Source organism: Procambarus clarkii, chromosome 70 (assembly GCF_040958095.1).
Source record: "Procambarus clarkii isolate CNS0578487 chromosome 70, FALCON_Pclarkii_2.0, whole genome shotgun sequence".
NCBI lineage: Eukaryota > Metazoa > Arthropoda > Malacostraca > Decapoda > Cambaridae > Procambarus > Procambarus clarkii.
The window spans coordinates 30,131,544-30,158,816 of record NC_091219.1 but is presented as its reverse complement, the minus strand read 5'-3'; the positions used below and the strand labels follow the sequence as shown (position 1 = coordinate 30,158,816).

The window sequence follows — 27,273 nt, the reverse complement described above, 5'->3', positions numbered from 1 at the left end:
GGCCTATGGAAACCCCTTATGTATTTGGAAGCATTCCATGTCTGCCATCGACAAGGGTTTGGCACCCAGAAAGGTAAGCATAACAAAATAAACCCCACATGGTAAAAATTGTTACCTAAAACTGAAAAGGGAGGCTGAACTGTCAAACAAAAACAAGCAAACAAGCAAATGTCACTAACGCCGTGATTAACGGGAGGGGGAGGACAATCGGTTCCTCGGCTGATGGGATGGCGGTTGTCGACTCTGGCCTCTTGACTCCTTGAAGTTCTGTGCCTTGTGGTTTATTTCTGTGGTGTGTGATGAGCAGGTCAGAAGTAATTCATCAGTACTGGGACTGCATGCGCTTAGGGCCACCTTCCCTAGACGCCCTGTTAGTACTGCCCTTGCATCTAGGGGTTACCTTCCATAGGGCGTTCGGGAACAGCTTCCGTAGGGGTCTGTTGCTGCTCGGTAATTGCCTGCCCTTGGGGGCCAGCTCGGTTTTTTGTAGCCACTGTTTGGCCTTGGGTAGGAAGTGGTATCGTTGCTGGTAAGGTATTGAGCAGCTTGTCTCTCATTACACACAGCGGCTGGTTCTGTTCCTTCTGATGATTTTGTGCTCTTTTCTGGGGGGAGCCCCTACGGCTCCCCGGAGCTATCCATGGCTGATATGGATACCCTAACTATTTTGCATCAGTCGATGTGGGTGGAGTTCTAGGCCTACCGGGGACCACGAGCCAGAACCTGACCCCCCCTCACAGAGGCACGGGGAGCAATGGCCCGTAGAATTACACGTGTGATTTGGAGCATTCTATATCTGCCATTGACCGGGACAGGCACCCAGAAAGGTAAGTGCCACAAAACAAACCCCTATTCTGGTTAACAACGAAAATTGACAAACGAGTGGACAGAACTCCCCAAGAAAAACAAACTAACAAGCATGATGTCACACGAGACGCGCCGCATGTCTGCGTAGCTCCCCCCCCCTCCCCGGGAGGGGGAAGAAGGAGCTCCAGACCCCCACGCCGGCGATCCCTGCCTCAGTTCCTCGGCTGATTGAATAGTGCATGGTCGTGTGGCTCCAGCTCCGGTCTTGTCTCAGTGCTGTGACTTGTTTTCAGTGCTGCTCTTACGGTGGTCGTGTGATCTGGGAGTAGTATTCTCAGGTATTCGGGCTGCATGTGCTTAGGGTCACCTTCCCCGAGTGCCCTGTAAGTACCGCCCTTGGGGCTTGGGGTTGCCTTCCAAGGTAGACCTTGGGTCTACCTCTGTTGGCTTTTCGCTGCTTGGCGTTTGGCCGCCCCGAGTGTTTGGGGGTTTTCCTCCCTTCTTTACCTTGGGGTAAGTGGCAGTTATAGCACTGGTGGGGTGCAGGGTACTGCGTAACTAGTTTTCACCTATAACAGCGGCCGGCTCTGTTCCCTCTGGGTACGTTGTCCACTTGTGTGGTTTTTCTTTTATATTTGTTTTTGCCTGATAAGGGGGTCTGCCTTGTGTCCCCTCCTCCCCCCCTTATATTAGGGTCGTTTTTGTGGTGGCACCCCCTGCTTCGCCCTCATGGGTGGACACGTCCCGTGGGTTCAGCTTTAGCAGTTTGCTTGGTAGTTTGGGGCGCCGGTTAGCAGTGCCTTGCCTGGGATAACCCTTAGCAGACCCAGTCTAGAGGTCCTGGGAAACCCCACGGGGGCTCTCGGATCCGGTAGTGGAGAGCCTTGCGTCCCCTCTCGCTTTGTGCGAGTTGAGGGTTGCTCTGTCCCTTTGTCTCAGGGTGACTCTCCCTGTTTTTGCCTCAGTCATGCTGCCTGTTGGGTCGGTGACACATTCGACCCCGAGTCCTGCAAGCTTTGTTGCTTGTTCGTGACTCGCTTCACCCTGTCTGCTGATGAATTCTCTTGGGTGCAGGCAGCTCGCACGTTGCAGGATAGGTTGTTGCAACGCACTCGGGTTGTCGCTTCCCCAGACGCCCCGAGGCTGCCCCACTTTGTGTAGGGACCCGGACATGGGGGGGTTTTGGTTGCTTCGGCTTTAGTTCTGTCCACGCCCCCTTGTTTTTCCCCTTCGGTTGTTCATTTTGTTCCCCCCCCCCCTACCCTCCTGCTTCCGGCCTCAAAGCGTCTGCGGGGTCAGGGCGGGGTTAGAGGTTTCTGAGACTTGGGCAGTTTCGGGGGTTGCCCCATCCGGGGTAGCTGCGGAGGCATTCGAGTCTGTTCCTCCGGCCGATGCTCCGGGGTCTGACCAGTGGGGCCCCTTCCCTTCCAGCTCTCTCGGCTGCCCCGGGGCCTGATGTAGAGGCTCCTGGGGTTGGGGAGGAGCGGCCTTGGGGGCCTTGGGCTCCATTGGGCCCCGCCTGGATTTCCGTCCTTCTGAGCGGGGCTTACTATTGCAAGGAGTAGGGTTTTCTTTCCCCCCCCTCTCTGCGTACGATTTGGACTTGGGTTCTGCTCCTCCCCGGGTTCGGTTCCGTGTCCCTGTGGTTTCTTCGGTTCCGTCTTCTGGAGGTTTTCGGCTACCCGCATCTCTTCGCCTGTGGTGCGGTTGGCCTTTGCGGCTTACCTCCTGCGTGACCCGGAGTTTGCCTCCATACTGGTTCCGTCCGTTCTGGTCCAGGACGCTGGATTGGGCTACTTGTGGCCGAATTGGGCTCCTTGTTGCTTTGTTGGGCTCCTTGTTGCCTTGTTGGGCTCCTTGTCGCCTTGTTGGGCTCCTTGTCGCCTTGTTGGGCTCCTTGTCGCCTTGTTGGGCTCCTTGTCGCCTTGTTGGGCTCCTTGACGCCTTGTTGGGCTCCTTGACGCCTTGTTGGGCTCCTTGACGCCTTGTTGGGCTCCTTGATGCCTTGTTGGGCTACTTTTCTTTCGTGTCCTGTGCATGCGCCGTGGGAGTTTGTTTTGGATCCGGGGTGGTGTGCACACGTGTTGGTGTTCTGCGTCCATTTTATCTGGGGGGGGGGGGGCTTTGCCTCTCGCTCTTTTCTTTCTCCAGTCCGTGCCCCGTTGCTCTTGGGGTGTTCTGGAGTGCCGCTGTGGGGAAGTCACGAGGTTTTTCCCTGCATTTTAGGGTGGGGGGAGCCTCCTTCGCCGCTTCCCTCCTCCTCTCCGGCATGGGCACCCTTTTCTGGTAAAGAATGAGTCGGCAGCTTTCCGGAGGTGTCCTTGGGTCATTTATGCTTGGTAGGTCAGGCAGGTGGTGCTTAATGTATTGTCTGGTTGCGGCTCTTCACTGTTACCTGCCCGCCACGGCCACTGTGGCCAGTGATGCGCTTTGGGTTAACCCGGTTTCCCTTGTTCCCTGTTACAGGGCTCGGGTCTCCCAGATTGTCTGCAGGGTTATTCGGCCCAGCCAGCCTGCGGTCTATCCTCGTGGCAATGCTGTTTGTAAGGTTGCTGCTTTGGCTGCCGTCTTTGGTAACATGTCTTGGGCTGACATTTGGGCACGGGGATCTTGGAGGTCGAACAGGGTCCTGGCTGCACGTTTCTTAGTCAACATTCCTGACCCTAGTAGGGCGTGTCCCCCAAAGGGGGACCATTGAATACCCCCGTTGAAAAGAAGTGCAATATGTACTTGAGAGAGAGAGAGAGAGAGAGACTCTATCAACATCAGAGGCCCAAGACTGCTCAACACACTTCCACTACACATAAGGGGCATAATTGGCCAATTGACTCATCAATGTTCAAGAGAGAACTTGATAAATACCTCCAAAGGATACCTGATGAACTAGGCTGTGATTCATACGTTAGGCTGCGAGCAGCCGCGTCCAACAACTTGGTTGACCAGTCCAGAAACGAGGAAGCCTGGTCGACAACCTGGCTGCGGGGATGCTAAGCCCCGAAAACACCTTAAGGTTGGGTTGCAGGCTGCAGCGAGTTGTCTCAATTTCGAGTTGAGATGTGAGGAAACGAAGGAAGGAAACGACACTAAGGAAACGAACATAGGAATGTGCCTAAATGCCAACAGTGACCGCCCAGACAGGTACAAGAGGAGTGTTGTTAACGCTTATGTTGACCGTGCTCTCAGCCACAGCTCAGAATGGGAGCAAGTCGACGAAGAACTCTGTAGGGTAAGGCAGGTCCTAGTCAACAACGGCTTCTCCAATGGTTTCGTTGAAGACATCATAAGAAGGAAAGTGAAACGCCATGCAACCTCTGAAGAGACAACTATTGTCATTGGCCCATATTTCTTGATGCTTCTGTATTGGAGCGGAGTCTTGAAGTGGGTAGAATATAGTTGTGCATTAATTGGCTGTTGATTGCTGGTGTTGACTTCTTGATGTGTAGTGCCTCGCAGATGTCAAGCCGCCTGCTATCGCTGTATCTATCGATGATTTCTGTGTTGTTTGCTAAGATTTCTCTGGTGATGGTTTGGTTGTGGGAAGAGATTATATGTTCCTTAATGGAGCCCTGTTGCTTATATAAGCAACAGGGCTCCAGAATTTTTTCCCGAGAATTTATTTCTTGCGCACTGGGGGGGTGTCATATTGATAGGCCGCACAGCTAAAGGGTCAAGGCATCCCTGTGTACATGAGTCATAGCAGATGTGTGGAAAAAGGCCCAATCCACACACATAATCCACAAGAAATAGTACCAATCTACGAAAGGGGAAGCAGGGAAGACCCCCTCAATTATAGACTTGTATCATTAATGCGTGTAATAGTCAAAATATTGGACAAAATAATTAAAATTAATGGGTAGAACACTTGGAGAAAGATATAATATCAGACAATCAATATGGTTTTCGATTTGGAAGATCCTGCCTAATGAATTTACTCGGTTTCTATGATCGAGCCACAGAGATTTTACAGGAAAGAGATGTTTGGGTTGACTGCATCTATCTGGACCTGAAAAAGGCTTTCAACAGAGTTCCACATAAGAGAGTTGTTCTGGAAATTGGAACATATTGGAGGGGTTACAGGTAAGCTTCTAACAAGGATGAAATTTTTTCTGAGAAAAATGAGGGCAGTAATCAAAGGCAATGCATTGGACTGGAAAAATGTTAAAAGTGGAGTACCACAGGGTTCAGTTCCTGCACCGATATGTTCATTGTCTACATAAACGATCTACCAGTTGGAATACAGAATTATATGAACATGTTTGCTGATGATGGTAAGATAATAGGGAAGATAAGAAACTTAGATGATTGTCATGCCCTTCAAGAAAACCTGGACAAAATAAGTATATGGAGCACCACTTGGCAAATGGAATTTAATGTGAGCAAATGCGATGTTATGGAATGTGGAACAGGAGAACATAGACCCCCACACAACCTATAAATTATGTGAGAAATCTTTTAAACATTTTGATAAAGAAAGAGATCTAGGGGTGGTTCTAAATAGAAAACTATCACCTGAGGACCACATTAAGAACATTGTGCGAGGAGCCTATGCTACACTTTCTAACTTCAAAATTGTTTTTAAATACATGGATGGTAAAATACTAAAAAAATACACAACTTTTGTTAGACCAAAGCTAGAATATGCAGTGGTTGTGTGGTGCCCATATCTTAAGAAGCACTAAATCAAACTAGAAAAGGTGCAAAGACATGCTACTAAGTGGCTCCCAGAACTGAAGGACAAGAGCTATGAGAAAAGGTTAGAAGCATTAAATATGCAAAAACTAGAAGATAGGAGAAAAAGAGGTGGTATGATCACTACATACAAAATAGTAACAGGAATCGATAAAATTGATAGGGAAGAATTCCAGAGATCCTGAATTTCAAGAACAAGAGGTCATAGATTTAAACAAATGTAACAAAACTGCCTAAGAAATATAAGAAAATTCACCCTCACAAATAGAGTGATAGACGGTTGGAACAAGTTAGGAGAGAATGTGGTGGAGGCCAAAACCATCAGAAATTTCAAAGCATTATATGACAAAAAGTGCTGGGAAGACAGGACACCACGAGCGTAGCTCTCATCCTGTAATTACACTTGGGTAATTACTTCAAACTGTGTATGGAGTCTACCTCCATGACATCAGTTCCTGATGCATTCCATTTATTGATAACACTTTCGCTCGGCGACGACTCAATGTTGAGTCGTCCGTAAAACAGGGGCAAGTCCGGCGAGGACTTGGCATCGAGTCCTCCGTGCGGCAACAGTAGCGGCATTTTCGGGAAGGTCTTGCCGCGGTTTTGGACATTATATGCATGTACTCTTGTAGGGAATTTCATTGCGAATACATTGATACCAAAATCAAAGTCCTAGGACCAGAATTGAGGTAACAAAGTTGAAAACAGAATACCCATTTTATTGCTCTCTATTAGCGCTCATGGGGGTAACTGCTCCGTCACTTTCTCTGTTTGCTGTGGGTGGTATGCCGGGCTTTTGGACTTAATATTTGCATATATGCCTGTAGAAAATTTTATTGCGAACACAATGATCCCAAAATGAAAGACCTAGGATGAGAATTGAGATGCCTAAAGTGAAGAGAGAGCTCTTGCCCGCTCCCGGGTAAGACGCTCTCACTTTCTTGCCGGGCTTTTGGGATTTATATTCATTTCGTCCTGTAGAGAATTGTATTGCGAACACATTGATACCAAATTGAAAAACTTAGGACGAGAATTGAGATGACAAAGTTGAAAAGAATACACACTTTTCATAATGAGAGGTGCCTTGGGGTGGCGCAGCGCTCTTTCTTGTAACCACGGCCTGTTTTCATCACTTCGGCGGGTGGAGATCGCTGCTGTTTTTGCCATTATATGCATATAGTCCTCTTGGGAATTCTTTTGCGAACCCATTGATACCAAAATGAAAGACCTAGGACGATAATTGAGGTGACAAAAGTTAAAAGACTGTAAACATTTTATCCCTCTTGAGCGCTCCCGGGTCACTCGCTAGCACTCTCTCTGTTTGCTGCGAGTGGTAAGCCGGGCTTATGGAGCTTATATGCATTTCATCCGCTAGAGAATTCCATTGCGAACATATTGATACCAACTTGAATATCGTAGGACGAAAATTAAGGTGACAAAGTTGAAAAGAGTATACACTTTACAGAATTTCTGCATGCTCCCGTGAAACGCCCAAACCCACCTGGGGTAATGGGGAGGTCGCGTGCCCAGTGAGCGAAAGTGTTAATTAATTAACTACTGACAATAAAAAAAATTCTTTCTAATGTCTTTATGGCTCATTTGGGCACTCAATTTCCTCCTGTGTCTTGTAGTGCGTGTGCCCCTTGTGTTAAATAAACTGTCTTTGTCTACCCTATCAATTTGAGAATCTTGTATGTGCTGATGAAGTTCCCGGTATCTGTCTGTCTGTCTCTCTATATAATACCATATTAGTCTCATTTTACATAATTTTAAATAACTTTTTATATATGTTTTAGGCTTTTGCAAAGCAGTTCCAGATGAGTCCTGACGATCTAGACATGCATGTAATCTACGATGTCTCTCACAATATTGCCAAGATTGAACAGCACTGGGTAGATGGAAAACTTCGCACATTGTTGGTTCATAGAAAGGTAAAAATCATTCGGTTAAACTTTAGCAAACAGAGTATTGGATTATTGTTCCTTCAGCTGGCCAAGCAATCATATCAGTTTCACAATACTTGGTATATGTACATTATTTAGGTATCTGGTACAAATTCTAAGACATTCAAATATATCTTACAAATTCTAGAATTATATATTTATTGTAATACATCCTAATATATCATTTCAAATTAATATTTGTTACCCTTGCCATAATGCAGTTTTGCCAAGAAGAAATGTTAGTGTGTCAAGCAAATAAGTTACTGGTAATTATTTTAAATGAATGAGACCTATTTTTTAAATATTTCTTTTGAAAAACCTAGCATTGAACGTAATGAAATATGTCTTTCTGGTGGAGCCCTGGTGGCTTTCTGTAGGTATTGCACCGAGATTGCCATACTTAAAGTAACATAGGTCATGGGAGTTCTGTTTGGCCTACCTGGGACCCAAGTCAGAACCTGGACCCCTTCAGAGGTGCAGAGAGAACTATAACTCGTTAATGCTGAATACCATCTATAGGCAGCCCAGGACACTTACACGTACTCTGTTAAAGAACCGAGTACGCCATGGTGCATATTGCTCCTGGCTGTCTGGGTTCGAATCCTTCTGGGGTGTGGAGCTTTCAGTTGCATATTGACTTGGATGCCATTCAAGCTTCTTTGCATATATATATATCTAGAACTGAAGTATGTATCATATGTATGTATGATATGTATGATATGTATTACATGATATGTATGTATATGTAATATAGGTCATCAACTGTGTTCCAGCTTCTGATACACAAAGAAATCACACTTAATGTGATGTATCACTGAGAAAATCAGGTTTTATAACTTGCACCCATGTCATAGTACAGGAGTAAGGTGGGTGGCTGGAAGCACCCTGAGTGCTGGTTTGAGTCGCCTCATGGCTCCAAATGATTTTCTTATTGATATATCACATTAATGTGTTTTCTTTGTCAGTAAATGCTGTAAATAGAGAATATGTGGTCTTTGCACCTCATGTGATAGGGGGACCAGGTTCTGGCTCTGGTCCTTGGTAGGCCAAACGGAATTCCGCGGCTCATGGGCCTTGACGTGTGGAGCAATCTCTACAAAATAGCTACCAGGGCTACCCCAGAAAAGACATTTCATTACATTCACTGCTTAAATTTTTTTTGTACGTCTTTGGGTTGAGGTTCACCCACACAATAAAAGTGGGAATGGGATTAATGATGTATGTACTGCATAGTGGTAAATTTTTACTTGTGTAACTTGAGATTATTTAAAGATGTGACGCTCATATTGTGAAATTTCATATTGTACTTTATTTTGTGAAGTTTTACTTGTCATGAACTTTAACTTAATTAAAATTGGACAAACAATTGCTGCATCTAAATTATATCTCACAAGTTATAATAATTTAATTTTTATATTCAGTAACAATTGTTTGGCAAAATAGATGGGGAAAATAATGAAAATATTATTTCATTCCTAATTTGTTTTATAGCATTTGTCATTTTTTAAAGTGGGGTGGAGTTGTAATTGTACTAATTGGATACCTCAAGGGCGGGGGGGGGGGTTATAATGCCATAAATGTTATATATAATACTTTTCTGTGGTGACCCCCCTATGGCTTTCCGGAGCTATCCATGGCTGATATGGATACCCTAACTAGTTTGCACAAGTCGATGTGGGTGGAGTTCTAGGCCTACCGGAGACCACAAGCCAGAACCTGGCCAGCCTCACAAAGGCGCGAGGAGCAATGGCCCAATGGAATGGAAATGCACATGTGATTTGGAGAATTCTATATCTGCCATTGACTGGGACAGGCACCCAGAAGGTAACTGCCACAAAACAAACCTCTGTTCTGGTTAACAACGAAAATCGTCAAATGAGTGGACAGAACTCCCCAAAAGAAAAACGAGCAAACACGCTTGACATCACACGAGCCACACCGCATGTCTGCGCAGCTTACCCCCTCCCCGGAAGGGGAAGGGGGAGCGCCAGACCCTCGTGCCGGTGATCCACACCCCAGTTCCTTGGCTGATGGGATTGTGCTTAGTCGTGTGGCTCCAGCTTCAGTCTTCTCTCAGTGCTGTTAATTGTTTTCAGTGTTGCTCTTACGGTGGTCGTGCGAGCTGGTGGTAGTATTCTCAGGTACTCTGGCTGCATGTGCTTAGGGTCACCTTCCCTGAGTGCCCTGTATATACCACCCTTGGGGCTTGGGGGTTTCCTTCCACAAGTCACCTTGGGTCTACCTCTGTTGACCTTTCGCTGCTTGGCATTGGGCCGCCCCAAGTGTGTGGGGGTTTCCACCCTTGTTTGCCTTGGGGTAAGTGGCAGTTATTGCACTGATAGGGCACAGGGTATTGAGTAGCTAGTTTTCACCTTTAACAGGTGCCGGCTCTGTTCTCTTCAGGTACATTGTCCTCTTGCGAGGTTTTTCCTTTCATTTTGCATGGTGAAGGGGTCTGCCTTGTGTTCTCCCTTCCCCCTTATGTTAGGCTCGTTTGTGTGGTGGCACCCTCTGCTTCGCCCTCGTGAGCGGACATGTCCCGCGAGTTCAGCTTTTAGCAGTTTGCTTGTTAGTTTGGGGCGCCGGTTAGTAGTACCCTGCCTGGAATAACCCTTAGCATACCCAGTCTAGGGGCCCTGGAAAACCATGCGGGGGCACTCGGGTCTGATGGAGGAGACCCCTGCATCCCCTCTCACTTTGTGCAAGTTTGAGGGTTATTCTGTCCCCTTGTCTCAGGGTGACACTCATTGTTTTTGCCTCCATCATGCTGCCTATTGGGTTGGTAACACATTCAACCCTGAGTTCTGCAAGCTTTGTTGCTTGTTTGTGGCTCCAATCACCCAATATGTTGATGAGATTCTTCGGGTGCAGGCGGCTCTAGCGCTGCCGGGTAGGTTGTTGCAACGCGCTAGTTTGGTTGCTTCCCCAAATTCCCCGAGGCTGCCCTGTTTTGCTTCTCAGAACCCGGACTTGGGGGTGTTGGTCGTGTCGGCCTTGGTTCCGTCCGCGCCCCCTCGTTCTTCCCCTGCTGTGGTTTATTCGGTCCCCCCTGCTTCCGACTTCTAGGCATCTGAGGGCTTCGGGGTCGGGGCAGGGTATCGAGGTTTAAGACTCGGGTAGTTTCGGGGGTTGCCCCTTCCAGGGTTGTCAGAGGCGTTCGAGTCTGTTCCTCCAGCCGTAGCTCCGGGGTCTGACCAGTGGTCCCACTCTCTTCCTACTATTTCGGTCGCTCCGACGTTTTCTTGTGAGTCCGGGGCTTTGAAGGACGAATTGCCCCCGGAACCTGACATGGTGGTTCCCAGGGTTGGGAAGTGCAGACTTGGGGCTTTGGGCCCCGTTGGAACCCGCCTGGGTTTTCCGACTTTCTGAGCAGGGCTTACTGTTACAAGGAATGGGGTTTTCCCTTCCCCCCTCTGAGTACGAGTTTCCTTTGGACATCAGCCCCTCCCATGATTCGGTTCCATGTACCTTCCAGTCCGTCGTCTCTGTCCTTCTGTTGGGCGTTTTTTTCACTTTCCCACCTTCTCTGGGACCTGTGTTCTGCATCATGCTGCAATCATTTTCTGTTGTCTCTGGTCCTGCATGTCCATTGGTCACAGATGCTATTGGGTGCGTCTGTGCCTCCATGATTTTGTGCTTGTTGGTCTTGGTTCTCGAAGGTTCGAGTGGGTCTTCAATGCTTTTGCATTATTGGAACTTCTGTTGCCTTCCGGTGGAGCTTACCTCCAGTCCATTCTAGGACTAGTTGGTACTCTTGTCCTTTTTCTAAAATTTTGATGCTGTTTCCGATTTTAATAGTTGCCTCTTTCCATCCTTTGTCTCGACATTACTAATTATGGTTCCATTTTCATTGTTGGCACCCTCCCCGGGGGTCGGGTGGTGCAGCCCAGACCTCATGTGTCCTGCGCTTGCGTCATGGGTGATTTTTTTGTTTTGGTCGGTGTAGACATGTGTCGGTGTTCAGCACACTTTCTCCTGGGTTATACACTGCTCTCGCTCATCTTATCTCTCCAGTCATCGCTCCCTGGTTATTGGGGTCATTTTGGGTTATATGTTGGGAACACTTACAGTTATTTCTCTGCTTATGGGGGGGGGGGGTGGCTAGGTGTGGTGGCACCTCCACCTCTCCACTGCACCTGCTCTCCTACACTAGCATCTCTGGACATGCTCTGCTAGCAATGCTCCCAAACCATTACACGGCTACGCTATGTCGTGATCCGATAGTGCCTCTGCTCTACAGGTGAGATTATACTGTCTGGTGCCTTTGTCAGCAGGGACACGGGACACTTCTTCATTGCCCATTGTTCAGTGCTCACGTTCAACATTTCCCTTTTGAATTGATGTCCTCATGGCGCAGTAGTACAATACTGCCCTAGCCTAGCCTAACCTAACAATTCCAGACTTTGGCTTTATGGTTTCATGAGTTCTCAAGGTGTTTTCTACAGTATTCTTGGGGCATTCCCTGATTTTGCCTTGGGCGACGGTTGTGGGTGTGCAGAGCATGGATTGCATCAGTTGACATTCTGGTCGGTTTTTGACATAGGATTCGACCACATGTACGTTACATATACACATACCTATGTTTTATATTTGTACGGCATGTATATACACCTTCTGTACCCCTCCCCTTCCTCCTATGGGCTGGAAGCCATGTTTCCTGTTCTTGGGGTCTGGGTTTTGGTGTTCGTGTGGGGTTTGCTTCTCTAAGTAGCACTTGAGTTTGGGCGAGCGTCTTGTTTTTCGCTTGCTCCTGGTCTGTGTATATGGTTCATGTACCCTCTGTTGCCGGTTGCTTTTACTCTTGTCCCTGGCTTTCGGTGCTTGGACTGTCTTTCGGGTATTTTCATTGCATTTGTACGTCTTGGCTATTCTCATGCTCATGCTCGGTTGGGCTCTGTTCTTGTTCAGTTTCCTGTTGTAGAACAGGCCCAGTGGTCCGGTATAGCTCTTGAGTTCTTCCTCTTCTCCTTGTCTGACACTTCCAGCGTCTGTGTTGCGATGTCTGCTGGTGTATATCGCTTTCCGATCACCCGCTCCTGCCCCTACAGTTCCTTTTCATTGGGGCACAGTTCCTTTTCATTGGGGCACAGTTCCTTTTCATTGGGGCACGGGGGGGTGGGGGGGCTTGGCTTCTGGTCCTGGCTGCGGCTTTTCTTTGTGTTTGTTTCCGGACAGTACGTTTTTGTTTTAGTGCAGTAGCATGCTTCGTTCTTCCCTGCTGGAGGTGGTAGTGCCGCTCCTGTGGGTTGTGGTGTCTGTTTTTCGCTTCGCATCTATGGTTTCGGATCGTGGTGCTCGGTTCCTTGTGGGCCTATGCCTGGGCCTTGACTCTTAGGTTTTTCGCTGCCCTTTTTGCCCTTGCTATTTGTGGTTGGCAGTTTCTGCAAGCAGCAGCTTCTTGTCTGTTATTGGGCTCATTGTTCCTTCAGGGGTCCTGGGAGGGGGGGCCTCCTGGACAGGGCGTGTCTGTTTTGCCGGGTTGGTTCTTTTCCAGCTCGCCAGGTTTGGGTTACTGGTTCCCTGTCGGGCGTTCCTTTTGGTTCTTTGACTGCCTTGGTTCCGGCGCAGCTTGCTCGGTGTCCGCACCCAGGAGTTTTCCCGTGGCTCTGCCTCTTTTTACATGGTCGGTCCGGTCCGTGGCAGGACCGGTCTTCTCCTCGAGTCTTCTGGTCTGGTACTTTTGACTCGAGTCTCTCGCCATCTGTTTGGTGATTAGGTGCCGTTTTGAATGTGTCCTACCTGCTTGCTTTGTCTCGGCGGTGGTATGGGGTTTTCTGGCGGTCCTTGTTTTCTTTGTCTCTTTGTAGGTGTACTGCGCTCTTTGTTGTCATGGTCTTGTCCTTCTCTCGTGGTGGTTTAGGGGCCGTTTTCTGGCCGCATACCGTCGCCCTGTCTCGTGCGGCGCTGGCGAAGCTGCTTCGGATTGCTCCGGTTTTGTTGTTCCTTCTGCACCATTCACAGGTTGTCTTGGGCATTGATCACCTCTGGCCTGCTCATGCACCACCTGAGCCCTCCTGCTCTGGGGCAAGATGCTCTTTTCTCTATTCCTTTTGGTTTGTTGTGGCCCCTAAGGTTCCAGAGGGGTCCCTGAGGTTGTTGCTGCTTAGTTGGTTGGCTGGGGTGCTTCTTGTGTCCGGTTGCGGCTTTCCGCCGTTCTTTGCACACCACAGCCTCTGGCCAGGCTGCGCTTTGGGTTGATCCAGTTTCCCTTCCCTGTTCTTGGGTTCGGGTCTCTGGGTGTCCGCTGGGTCCTTCTGTCTAGCCAGCCTATGGTCTCTCCCCGTGCCCTTGACATTCATAAGTTTGCTGCGCTTGCTGCCATCTTTGGTGGCATTTCTTGGGCGGCATGTCATGGGCTGACGTTCGGGCACAAGGTTGTTTTGGTGGTCGCGCTGGGTCCTGGCTGCGCGCTCCCTCGTGTCTGTTCCTGGGCCTAGTTGGGCCTGTCGCCTTGGGTCATCTGTTGCAGCTTGTTGTCTCGACTTTGTGTTGTGGTGTGAGCACCAACCGCCTCCCGGATGCGTCCCTCTGTTTTCGTCTTCGGTGAAGTAGCTCCAGGGAGCCATAGGGGCTCCTCCTAGAAAACCAGCGTTGAATGTAATGAAACTCTATTTTCTGAGTGAGTCCCGGAGGCTCCCCGGCAACCCTCCCCTCCCTCCTGTCGGTGGTTTTTCGCGTTTTTTTATATTCAGCCTCGGAACTGGGGTGTGGATCGCTAGCACGAGGGTCTGGGGCTCCCCCTTCTCCCCTCCCAGGGAAGGGGGGAACTGCGCAGACATGCGGCGCGGATCGTGTGACGTCATGCTTGTTTGCTCGTTTTTCTTTTGGAGAGTTCTGTCCACTTGCTTGACTATTTTCGTTTTAACCAGAATAGGCGTTTCGTTTATAGCGCTTACCTTTCTGGGTGCCTGTCCCAGTCGATGGTAGATATAGAATACTCCAAATCACATGTGCATTTCTTTGGGCCATTGCTCTTTGTGCCTCTGTAAGGAAGCCAGGTTCTGTCTGGCTCATGGTCCCGTGTAGGCCTAGAACTCTACCCACATTGATTGATGCAAAATAGTTAGGGTATCCGTATCAGCCATGGATAGCTCCAAGGAGCCTCCGGGACTCGCCCTGCTAATGGCATTTCATTACATTCAATGCTGGTTTTTTGTTTTAGGTTTTGTTGGGCTACAGGTCACTATTTGACCTATTAGTACATTAGACAAGTTATTAATAAGTCATGTAATAGGAAGGCATTATTTTATATTGAAACAAACTACAATACTTGTTTTATGTGAACAGGGTTCAACTCGGGCCTTCCCACCACACCATCCCCTTATTCCTGTTGATTATCAGTTGACAGGACAACCTGTGCTGATTGGTGGAACAATGGGCACTTGTTCTTATGTATTAACAGGAACTGAGCAGGGCATGATGGAAACTTTTGGGTCTACATGTCATGGTGCTGTAAGTACCAAATTTTTCACGTTTGATGTACAAAATATATATATACAGTACTAGTCAAAAGTATGCGCCACCCTGCTCGAGGTGGCACATTTTTATGGCAATAAAAACTAAAAAGAATGAAAGGCAAAAAGATTGTAGACAGAAGTATGTGCTGGGTAAATGACATCAGTGTGCCTTAGCTCCCTGGACCCACACAACTGGGAGGCTTAATTGTCCCTCAAGCATTCATAGTGTTACGTGTCTCGCTCTGGCATCTTGTCATGTGTTATCGGAGTTAACAGTGGTGTTGGTGGTATTGTTATTATGTCACCTACCAAGGAACTAAGCAAACAAACCATTGCTCAGATCATTGCTTTAAAGGAAGCAGGCTACCAAAGCAAGGAAATAAATTAACAGTATCTCTCTTTGGACACCGATCATGTCCATTTTTTTTCTCTTGAGTCCTAGCCGTCGACAGGACTCGCATCCACTACAAAAATATTTGTATAAAATTCTTTTTTTATCGGATTGACCTCGGGATAGTTTCAAAATAAGTGCCTTTAGACTGTGCACAATTTGATACCAAAATGAAAGATGTAACACGAAACTTGTTGTCAGAACACTTGAAAGATTATAAATACGTTTTTGGGTCTAAATTTTAAATTTTAAAATATTTGATAAAATTTTATTTATTGTGCTATTATTATGGGACTAGTTTTAAAATGAGCGCCTTTATATTGTGAACAATTTGATGCCAAAATGAGCAATGTAACATGAAAATTGATGTTGTCAAACTGAACGAGTATACACATTAGGTTTTGGTGTGCAAATTGGTGCTCGTTCATGGGTAAATTTAGGCTTTGCTGTGGGGAGTCTCGCCAGGCTTTTGGACATTATATGCATATACATCTGCAGGGAATTTAATTGCGAACACAATGATACCAAAACGAACGACGTAGAACGAGAATTAAGGTGAGAAAACTGAAACGAGTATACACATTTAGGCATCACCGCACGCTCGCCCGCACCATTAGCCCCATGACGTCAAAGTCTGCGGCGCTCTCGTGGCGCGGGCGATAGTGTTAATTGTTGTGTAGCCAAGTCGACATGAAGTATTGTGAGCATTTCCGAGGGGTAACAGTGAAGACGTGCCATCTCAGAAGTATCGGTCTGGTCATCCCAGGAAGATGTTTCCAAGGTCTGTGAACATTTTAAAACGTTCAGTGGTGAGTACTGTTCATGTTACTGCAAGAGTGGCCCTTGAAGTTTTTTTTTTTTTGGATGACCAGACCGATGTTTCTGCGATGGCATATCATCACTGTTTCTCCCTCGGAAATGCTCTTGGTACTTCATGTTAACTTGGCCACATCCAACAATTAATTTATTTCCTTAATTTGGTGGCCAGCTTCCTGTAAAGCAATGATCTGAGCAATGGTTTGTTCGCTTATTATGTAGGTGACATAATAACAATGCCATGGTAGAAGTGGTAGTGGTAGATCCACACACCCTCTTCTACCTCTTGATAGAAGAGGTTGTGTGGATCTGATGGTTGTACTGACACAGCTTGTGGAGAAAGGCATGAGGATTGCAAGGCATTTTTGGAATCTAATGTCTAGGAAAGTTTATACCTGTGGATAGTGATGACCATGTATGGACTTCTGTTCAATGCAATCTAGTCTTTATGTAAGAAGCAGCATGTAAGAATTTATGGTGTGATCAGTGAGCAGTTTATATGAGGTAAAATATTGATGTGTAGTTCTTTTCAACAGTGTGAAAGAGATTTATTTAAACTTTAAAATTTGTTCAATGTGTTTGATTGAAAAGTGAATATGAAAAAATAATGTTATAATAGAGGAAAAAGAGAATTTTTGTATATAAAAGTGTTAAATAATAACACATTATTATTTAACCCTTATTATACAAAAACATATAGGAAAAGAAGAGGGCTGCGTGGAGGGGAGTGGTAATGTCTACCCGATATATTGATGGATGACAATGGTGTGATAAATGAACATAAAAAAAAAAAATAAGAATTAGACCTGTAGAAATGGACCAACTTAGTTATGAGGAATGAAAATGTTATGGAAAGATGTGGATAATTGTTCATAACTTGCAAGGTGGTTTGTGCATGTTTAAGGGGGGGGGGGCATATTATGATATGTAATAAATGAAAACTGATTCGATTTCAATCAAACTTTTTTGACTAGTTGTATAAAATTGATTCAACTGGTCCAAGTCTCAGCATCGTTAGTATAAATAGGAAGGGAGGAAAAAAAATATTGAATTGTCAAAAATTTTCCAAAATGGTCAAAAATTAACATCAAACACAAGTGTCAACTGAAATCATGTCTATGACTCTAGGCTATCACAATAGCATATAATAAAAGTATTTTAATATATATATATAGTTTTATGCAAAAAAAAAAAAAAAAAAAAAAAAAATTAGATTTTTTTTTAGAGCCGATTTGCATGAAATTTATACACCTTACAGAATGTAAGCCTATCTTGTAAAGGTGCAAATTTTGGAGGAAATTGGTTAAAGTCAACTTAACCACAGGTGGCAGAATCTTTGATGTTATTTATTGTCAAGTAACATAAAATTAACTCTCCTCTTTCATTTCTTTTTCAATTTACTTGAAATTTGCACCTTGTATGTAGAGTTTACATCTCTACAACCTGTATAAAACACTTTATTCCTAAGTTCATTTAATGATTTTATAAATATTTGCAAACATGAAATATTAGCATATATTTTTCGGGAACTTTGACTGTACTTTGCAATTGTACTTTTATTAGTAAAACTAAATTTATTTTGGATAATCCTTTTTATACAAATCCTTTATTATATGCTAATGTTATAGACGAGTGTCATAGAAATGATTTCATTTGAAACTTGTGGTTGTAGTGTGTTACTGAAAATGTGTAAAATTCGTTGAAACAAAAAAAAATCCCTCCCTTTCTATTTAGGGTGTGATACTGAAACGTAGAACAGTTGCAGCCCTTTTTATATACAACTAGTAAAAAAAAAGTTTGACATTAAACAACGTTAAAATCGCATTATATGGCCCCTGAACAAATGTGGTGATAGACTGGATTTAGAGAGTGTACTTTAGTTGCTTTAGCGCACTGTACTGTGCTGAGTGCTTTTCCTTTTTTACAGGGCCGTGCTCTGTCTCGTGCAAAGTCACGCAGAAACTTAGATTACACTGATGTCCTAATGAAGCTTCAAGAACAAGGCATAAGCATTAGAGTGGCATCTCCAAAACTTGTCATGGAAGAAGCTCCAGAGTCTTATAAAAATGTTACTGATGTCGTTGATACTTGCCATGCAGCGGGAATCAGCAAGAAATGCATCAAACTCCGACCAATAGCAGTCATCAAAGGATAATTGTACACAATGAAATATGATACTCGTATATCATAATAATTAATATTTCCTACAATTCATTTGTATCATTACACTATTTAACACGTTTTCTCCTTAGACTAAAGAACACACATGTTTTTATAGAAAACAAATACAAAAATCCAGGTCACTATTTGCAAAATCCACACTATTGTGCCATATGAAGATAAATGTTCTTTGACTTGGACAAGTTCATATTTGGTATCTTTTTGAAATTAATTTATTTTATTGATTACGATACTGAGACCTTTACCTGGAGTAATTTGGGGAGGGATGGGAGGGGGGGGGATGACTAGTGAATATTGATAGACATTTGCTTGGAATAAAGATTTAAACATTTGTGTTATATTGATTTAACCATTACACTGCACCAGACACTTGAGAGCAATTGTCCCAATGCTCCAATTGTCTGGAGAGGATTTAATGTGCCCCATTTTATTCAGAAGCGCCAGCCATTCTAGGAAGGGCTATCATTTAACACTAGAGACCTTGTCAATTGTTAACTATATTTAGAAGAAATTCCGAGTTGTTTAATTTCATTCCAGGGGCCCCTCAGATCTGGAAGAAAATCCGCAAGGTACAGTACTGGGTAAGTTCATTCCAGATACCCCCTCCCTTTCTGGCCCGTTGGCATCGTGAGGGGGCTTGGTAAGCAGCTGCCGGAGTGTAATGCTCCATGGGTCAATCCTCTGTCCTTTCGAAGCCTTATGCTCCTGCTGCTGTCTTTAACAATTTTGTCAGAACTTTCCTTTTCCTTGTATTTCATTTTTCTTCCCCCCCTCTTCCTCTTTCTAATTGTCATTTCCTGCTGACCTTTTGCCAGTCTTGATTATTCTTTCAGACTACTTCTGTTTTGATGCCCAGGTGTTTGGGGAGGCATACTCTCTCACCCGTAGAACTGTAGTACCCAACATCTCGAGCGAGGGGACCCTTTTAATTTCAATCCTCCTTCTGTCGCTGAATCCGATCTTGACGGACTGAGGGTTCTTAATGTGGCGTTTGTGGGGCGTATACTCACGACGCACCCCTGGGGGCCCCGGCAAGACTGGCAACATGTCTCTTGTTGTGTGTTATGTCCTCTAATTGTGGCTCCGTGGTGGGTACGGGGTCGCATTCGTGAATGAAAGTATTACCTCTCGTTTTCATGTCTCTGAATACTGTTCCTCTTATGACTTCTCAGGCTCGTAGGGTGGGCGACCAAGCCCCCGAGTCGGACTGTGTTGGAAGACTGGACTCTGTAGGCCCCGCTACATTGGGCCCAGACCAAGCTGCTCCTTTGACGCTCCTGACTACTTCCCCCGGCTCCCCTCCCTCCTTTGTGGATGGGTCGAGCCATACGCCGCCAGTGGTGACCACCTCGTCCCCTGGTGCAGTTCAGTCTCTCATTGTGACTACTGCACCTTTTAACCCCTCTTTCTCTTGGGGGTTCTCAATGCCGTCCCTGCCACGGCCGCACTCGCACAATCCCTTCCCATACTAATAAGTACCAAGCCTTGTTTGGTCCTGCTTCATGGGCTAAATACTTTTGATCTCCTCCCTCTGGATTCTACACCTCCTGATGATTTCTCACTCCATAAACACCTTGTTGATTCGGTGGATGCCTCTGTTATTTTTAACCCCACCCGTTTAGATACACATATCGTCGCTGTTCCTTCACCGGATTCAGCTTAGCCGCATTGTCCTACATTGGGGAGACCCCTATTCGGGTCTCCAAAAACCCTCGGTTAAATGCCAGTGTTGGCACTGTTCTCCTCCCCACCATGTTGCAACTGGTGTTAGGGACCTAAAAGACTGCCATGAGGATATTAAACATATCCTCAAAGCCCAAGGCTATCGTGTCCTCCAGGTGGACACGTTCACTCGACCCCCTCATGGTCGCCGCCATTAATCCCTTTGAGTTGTGTAAATCACCTTTGATAGTAGGTACATCCCCTCTTCTAGACATTGTAATAAGTGCTGGAAGTTCGGGCACGGTGCCTTCAAATGCACAAGTCTTGTTTCTTTATTCCCCATGTGTGTGGACGATAACCACTCTAAGACAGATTGCTCATCTCCTCAGGCTCACTGCCTCAATTGTGGTGACGCCCACCCTACATTCTCCCGCACGTGTATCCATTACAAGCTTGAGGAAGCAGTCCTGAACTTGAAATACTGGAATTGTCTGACTTCCTGAAGCCAGACTGCGAAGTCTGTGTCTCCACCCTTTCACCGGTGTATCTTATGCTCGCGTGTTGCGTTCTACCTCTCCTCGTCCTTCCCACCTTCCTCAGTCCCACAATCGTTTCCAGGCCTTGGACCCAGACACGCCTACCACCTCCTCCCTGTTCCTTTGCGTTCTGTCTCAGAAGGTCTCCCTCCTGATTCTCCTTCTGGAGTTCATCCCCACTTCTTACCCTGGCCGCCATGTCTCCTGTGTCTTCTGTTCCTTCTCCCCCCAATCCTTCTTCGTGACCTTCCCTACAATCTCTTGGCCCTCCACGCTGCTTGTCTGTCCAGGCTGATGTCCATCATCCAGCAATCTTCATGTTGTTCACTCCCGTTCTTCTTCTCATGCTGAGACCATTGAGTCTGTCACCCAGTATGTTGTTGCTGGTACACCTGTCTCTTTGAGTCAGAAACGTAAGCCTGGCTCCTCTCCTTCTTCCTCCCCAGTGGGTAAAAAGGCATCTCTTTCTTCCCCGCCCCCCCACTCTGACTATTGCTACGTCCCCCTCCCATTTCGGTGGTCGGGCCCCGTCCCAGCTATGGAGGTTTCTCTCTTCCCTCGATTTACCCTAGGTTACTGCCCTTGCTGAGGTGCGGTTCCTAGTATCATGCTACTAAGTATGCTACTAATATAGGCATTTGTATGGTACCTATATTGGCATATGAATGGTACTTATATGGGCATTTATGGTACTTATAAGGGCATATGTATGGTAGTTATAAGGGTATATGTATGATACTTATAAGAACATATGTATTGTTCTTATAAGGGCATAAGTATGGTACCTTTTTGGGCATATGTATGTTACTTATAAGAGCTTTTGTATGGTACCTCAATGGGCATATGTATTGTTCTTATATGGGCATATGTATGACACTTATATGGGATTGAGTATGGTACCTTTATGGGTATGTGTTTGGTACTTATGTACTTACGTACCTCTATGGTACTTACGTACCTTTTACCTTACACAGACAGTCATCCGTATTTTATAGATATAGAAGATAGACAATGATTAAATCAAGTAATAAAAACTTGACCAGCGGACGAAGACAAAGATGGGGTACATACAGCCCGCCGCCTGCAAAGAATCCGAGCCCTGGCGAAATCGTCATTTTTCACAAAACTCAAAATCAAAACCAGCCATAGAATCGTTTTGAAAATGGTACCATTGTGTTTACCACAGCAATTTACTTTTCTTTCTGTTAAGTCTTTCTTTGCTAATTTTAAATATTAACGCCTATACAGCCATATTTACTGAGATACAGCCACCTCAAATATCAAACCTATCATCGTGTTTTCTCAACAAATTACTAAGGAAAATGAGTTTTAAAAAATGTAATAATAATCAAAATGAGCTAAATAATAAATGGATAATCAAAATAACATTATATCAATATTCCTCATGTATTTAGAGACTACTATGCATGGTGCGTATATGGGCATATGTATGCTACTTATAAAGGCATTTGTATGGTACCTATATTGGCATATGAATGGTACTTATATGGGCATTTATGGTACTTATAAGGGCATATGTATGGTAGTTATAAGGGTATATGTATGATACTTATAAGAACATATGTATTGTTCTTATAAGGGCATAAGTATGGTACCTTTTTGGGCATATGTATGTTACTTATAAGAGCTTTTGTATGGTACCTCAATGGGCATATGTATTGTTCTTATATGGGCATATGTATGACACTTATATGGGATTGAGTATGGTACCTTTATGGGTATGTGTTTGGTACTTATGTACTTACGTACCTCTATGGTACTTACGTACCTTTTACCTTACACAGACAGTCATCCGTATTTTATAGATATAGAAGATAGACAATGATTAAATCAAGTAATAAAAACTTGACCAGCGGACGAAGACAAAGATGGGGTACATACAGCCCGCCGCCTGCAAAGAATCCGAGCCCTGGCGAAATCGTCATTTTTCACAAAACTCAAAATCAAAACCAGCCATAGAATCGTTTTGAAAATGGTACCATTGTGTTTACCACAGCAATTTACTTTTCTTTCTGTTAAGTCTTTCTTTGCTAATTTTAAATATTAACGCCTATACAGCCATATTTACTGAGATACAGCCACCTCAAATATCAAACCTATCATCGTGTTTTCTCAACAAATTACTAAGGAAAATGAGTTTTAAAAAATGTAATAATAATCAAAATGAGCTAAATAATAAATGGATAATCAAAATAACATTATATCAATATTCCTCATGTATTTAGAGACTACTATGCATGGTGCGTATATGGGCATATGTATGCTACTTATAAAGGCATTTGTATGGTACCTATATTGGCATATGAATGGTACTTATATGGGCATTTATGGTACTTATAAGGGCATATGTATGGTAGTTATAAGGGTATATGTATGATACTTATAAGAACATATGTATTGTTCTTATAAGGGCATAAGTATGGTACCTTTTTGGGCATATGTATGTTACTTATAAGAGCTTTTGTATGGTACCTCAATGGGCATATGTATTGTTCTTATATGGGCATATGTATGACACTTATATGGGATTGAGTATGGTACCTTTATGGGTATGTGTTTGGTACTTATGTACTTACGTACCTCTATGGTACTTACGTACCTTTTACCTTACACAGACAGTCATCCGTATTTTATAGATATAGAAGATAGACAATGATTAAATCAAGTAATAAAAACTTGACCAGCGGACGAAGACAAAGATGGGGTACATACAGCCCGCCGCCTGCAAAGAATCCGAGCCCTGGCGAAATCGTCATTTTTCACAAAACTCAAAATCAAAACCAGCCATAGAATCGTTTTGAAAATGGTACCATTGTGTTTACCACAGCAATTTACTTTTCTTTCTGTTAAGTCTTTCTTTGCTAATTTTAAATATTAACGCCTATACAGCCATATTTACTGAGATACAGCCACCTCAAATATCAAACCTATCATCGTGTTTTCTCAACAAATTACTAAGGAAAATGAGTTTTAAAAAATGTAATAATAATCAAAATGAGCTAAATAATAAATGGATAATCAAAATAACATTATATCAATATTCCTCATGTATTTAGAGACTACTATGCATGGTGCGTATATGGGCATATGTATGCTACTTATAAAGGCATTTGTATGGTACCTATATTGGCATATGAATGGTACTTATATGGGCATTTATGGTACTTATAAGGGCATATGTATGGTAGTTATAAGGGTATATGTATGATACTTATAAGAACATATGTATTGTTCTTATAAGGGCATAAGTATGGTACCTTTTTGGGCATATGTATGTTACTTATAAGAGCTTTTGTATGGTACCTCAATGGGCATATGTATTGTTCTTATATGGGCATATGTATGACACTTATATGGGATTGAGTATGGTACCTTTATGGGTATGTGTTTGGTACTTATGTACTTACGTACCTCTATGGTACTTACGTACCTTTTACCTTACACAGACAGTCATCCGTATTTTATAGATATAGAAGATAGACAATGATTAAATCAAGTAATAAAAACTTGACCAGCGGACGAAGACAAAGATGGGGTACATACAGCCCGCCGCCTGCAAAGAATCCGAGCCCTGGCGAAATCGTCATTTTTCACAAAACTCAAAATCAAAACCAGCCATAGAATCGTTTTGAAAATGGTACCATTGTGTTTACCACAGCAATTTACTTTTCTTTCTGTTAAGTCTTTCTTTGCTAATTTTAAATATTAACGCCTATACAGCCATATTTACTGAGATACAGCCACCTCAAATATCAAACCTATCATCGTGTTTTCTCAACAAATTACTAAGGAAAATGAGTTTTAAAAAATGTAATAATAATCAAAATGAGCTAAATAATAAATGGATAATCAAAATAACATTATATCAATATTCCTCATGTATTTAGAGACTACTATGCATGGTGCGTATATGGGCATATGTATGCTACTTATAAAGGCATTTGTATGGTACCTATATTGGCATATGAATGGTACTTATATGGGCATTTATGGTACTTATAAGGGCATATGTATGGTAGTTATAAGGGTATATGTATGATACTTATAAGAACATATGTATTGTTCTTATAAGGGCATAAGTATGGTACCTTTTTGGGCATATGTATGTTACTTATAAGAGCTTTTGTATGGTACCTCAATGGGCATATGTATTGTTCTTATATGGGCATATGTATGACACTTATATGGGATTGAGTATGGTACCTTTATGGGTATGTGTTTGGTACTTATGTACTTACGTACCTCTATGGTACTTACGTACCTTTTACCTTACACAGACAGTCATCCGTATTTTATAGATATAGAAGATAGACAATGATTAAATCAAGTAATAAAAACTTGACCAGCGGACGAAGACAAAGATGGGGTACATACAGCCCGCCGCCTGCAAAGAATCCGAGCCCTGGCGAAATCGTCATTTTTCACAAAACTCAAAATCAAAACCAGCCATAGAATCGTTTTGAAAATGGTACCATTGTGTTTACCACAGCAATTTACTTTTCTTTCTGTTAAGTCTTTCTTTGCTAATTTTAAATATTAACGCCTATACAGCCATATTTACTGAGATACAGCCACCTCAAATATCAAACCTATCATCGTGTTTTCTCAACAAATTACTAAGGAAAATGAGTTTTAAAAAATGTAATAATAATCAAAATGAGCTAAATAATAAATGGATAATCAAAATAACATTATATCAATATTCCTCATGTATTTAGAGACTACTATGCATGGTGCGTATATGGGCATATGTATGCTACTTATAAAGGCATTTGTATGGTACCTATATTGGCATATGAATGGTACTTATATGGGCATTTATGGTACTTATAAGGGCATATGTATGGTAGTTATAAGGGTATATGTATGATACTTATAAGAACATATGTATTGTTCTTATAAGGGCATAAGTATGGTACCTTTTTGGGCATATGTATGTTACTTATAAGAGCTTTTGTATGGTACCTCAATGGGCATATGTATTGTTCTTATATGGGCATATGTATGACACTTATATGGGATTGAGTATGGTACCTTTATGGGTATGTGTTTGGTACTTATGTACTTACGTACCTCTATGGTACTTACGTACCTTTTACCTTACACAGACAGTCATCCGTATTTTATAGATATAGAAGATAGACAATGATTAAATCAAGTAATAAAAACTTGACCAGCGGACGAAGACAAAGATGGGGTACATACAGCCCGCCGCCTGCAAAGAATCCGAGCCCTGGCGAAATCGTCATTTTTCACAAAACTCAAAATCAAAACCAGCCATAGAATCGTTTTGAAAATGGTACCATTGTGTTTACCACAGCAATTTACTTTTCTTTCTGTTAAGTCTTTCTTTGCTAATTTTAAATATTAACGCCTATACAGCCATATTTACTGAGATACAGCCACCTCAAATATCAAACCTATCATCGTGTTTTCTCAACAAATTACTAAGGAAAATGAGTTTTAAAAATGTAATAATAATCAAAATGAGCTAAATAATAAATGGATAATCAAAATAACATTATATCAATATTCCTCATGTATTTAGAGACTACTATGCATGGTGCGTATATGGGCATATGTATGCTACTTATAAAGGCATTTGTATGGTACCTATATTGGCATATGAATGGTACTTATATGGGCATTTATGGTACTTATAAGGGCATATGTATGGTAGTTATAAGGGTATATGTATGATACTTATAAGAACATATGTATTGTTCTTATAAGGGCATAAGTATGGTACCTTTTTGGGCATATGTATGTTACTTATAAGAGCTTTTGTATGGTACCTCAATGGGCATATGTATTGTTCTTATATGGGCATATGTATGACACTTATATGGGATTGAGTATGGTACCTTTATGGGTATGTGTTTGGTACTTATGTACTTACGTACCTCTATGGTACTTACGTACCTTTTACCTTACACAGACAGTCATCCGTATTTTATAGATATAGAAGATAGACAATGATTAAATCAAGTAATAAAAACTTGACCAGCGGACGAAGACAAAGATGGGGTACATACAGCCCGCCGCCTGCAAAGAATCCGAGCCCTGGCGAAATCGTCATTTTTCACAAAACTCAAAATCAAAACCAGCCATAGAATCGTTTTGAAAATGGTACCATTGTGTTTACCACAGCAATTTACTTTTCTTTCTGTTAAGTCTTTCTTTGCTAATTTTAAATATTAACGCCTATACAGCCATATTTACTGAGATACAGCCACCTCAAATATCAAACCTATCATCGTGTTTTCTCAACAAATTACTAAGGAAAATGAGTTTTAAAAATGTAATAATAATCAAAATGAGCTAAATAATAAATGGATAATCAAAATAACATTATATCAATATTCCTCATGTATTTAGAGACTACTATGCATGGTGCGTATATGGGCATATGTATGCTACTTATAAAGGCATTTGTATGGTACCTATATTGGCATATGAATGGTACTTATATGGGCATTTATGGTACTTATAAGGGCATATGTATGGTAGTTATAAGGGTATATGTATGATACTTATAAGAACATATGTATTGTTCTTATAAGGGCATAAGTATGGTACCTTTTTGGGCATATGTATGTTACTTATAAGAGCTTTTGTATGGTACCTCAATGGGCATATGTATTGTTCTTATATGGGCATATGTATGACACTTATATGGTCAGCACAGCAAGAGAAACTAGAGCTGGAGCCACCGAACTGAACCTAATCACATCAGCATAAGAACTTTTCATAAGAACATAAGAACA

The 27,273-nt window shown here is 43.3% G+C and overlaps 1 protein-coding gene across 1 annotated transcript in view; it reads left to right on the top strand.

Annotated features, from left to right (window-relative positions):
• RtcB (RtcB RNA ligase) overlaps positions 1-18,316 on the top strand; it is a 77,867-nt gene extending 59,551 nt beyond the window's left edge. Inside the window, exons 9-11 of the mRNA XM_069311864.1 lie at positions 7,296-7,430; positions 14,730-14,894; positions 18,034-18,316. Coding sequence (XP_069167965.1) covers positions 7,296-7,430; positions 14,730-14,894; positions 18,034-18,261 — 528 coding nt within the window. The 3' untranslated portion in view covers positions 18,262-18,316. The remainder of the gene's footprint in view (positions 1-7,295; positions 7,431-14,729; positions 14,895-18,033) is intronic.
• The last annotated feature ends 8,957 nt before the right edge of the window (positions 18,317-27,273 follow it).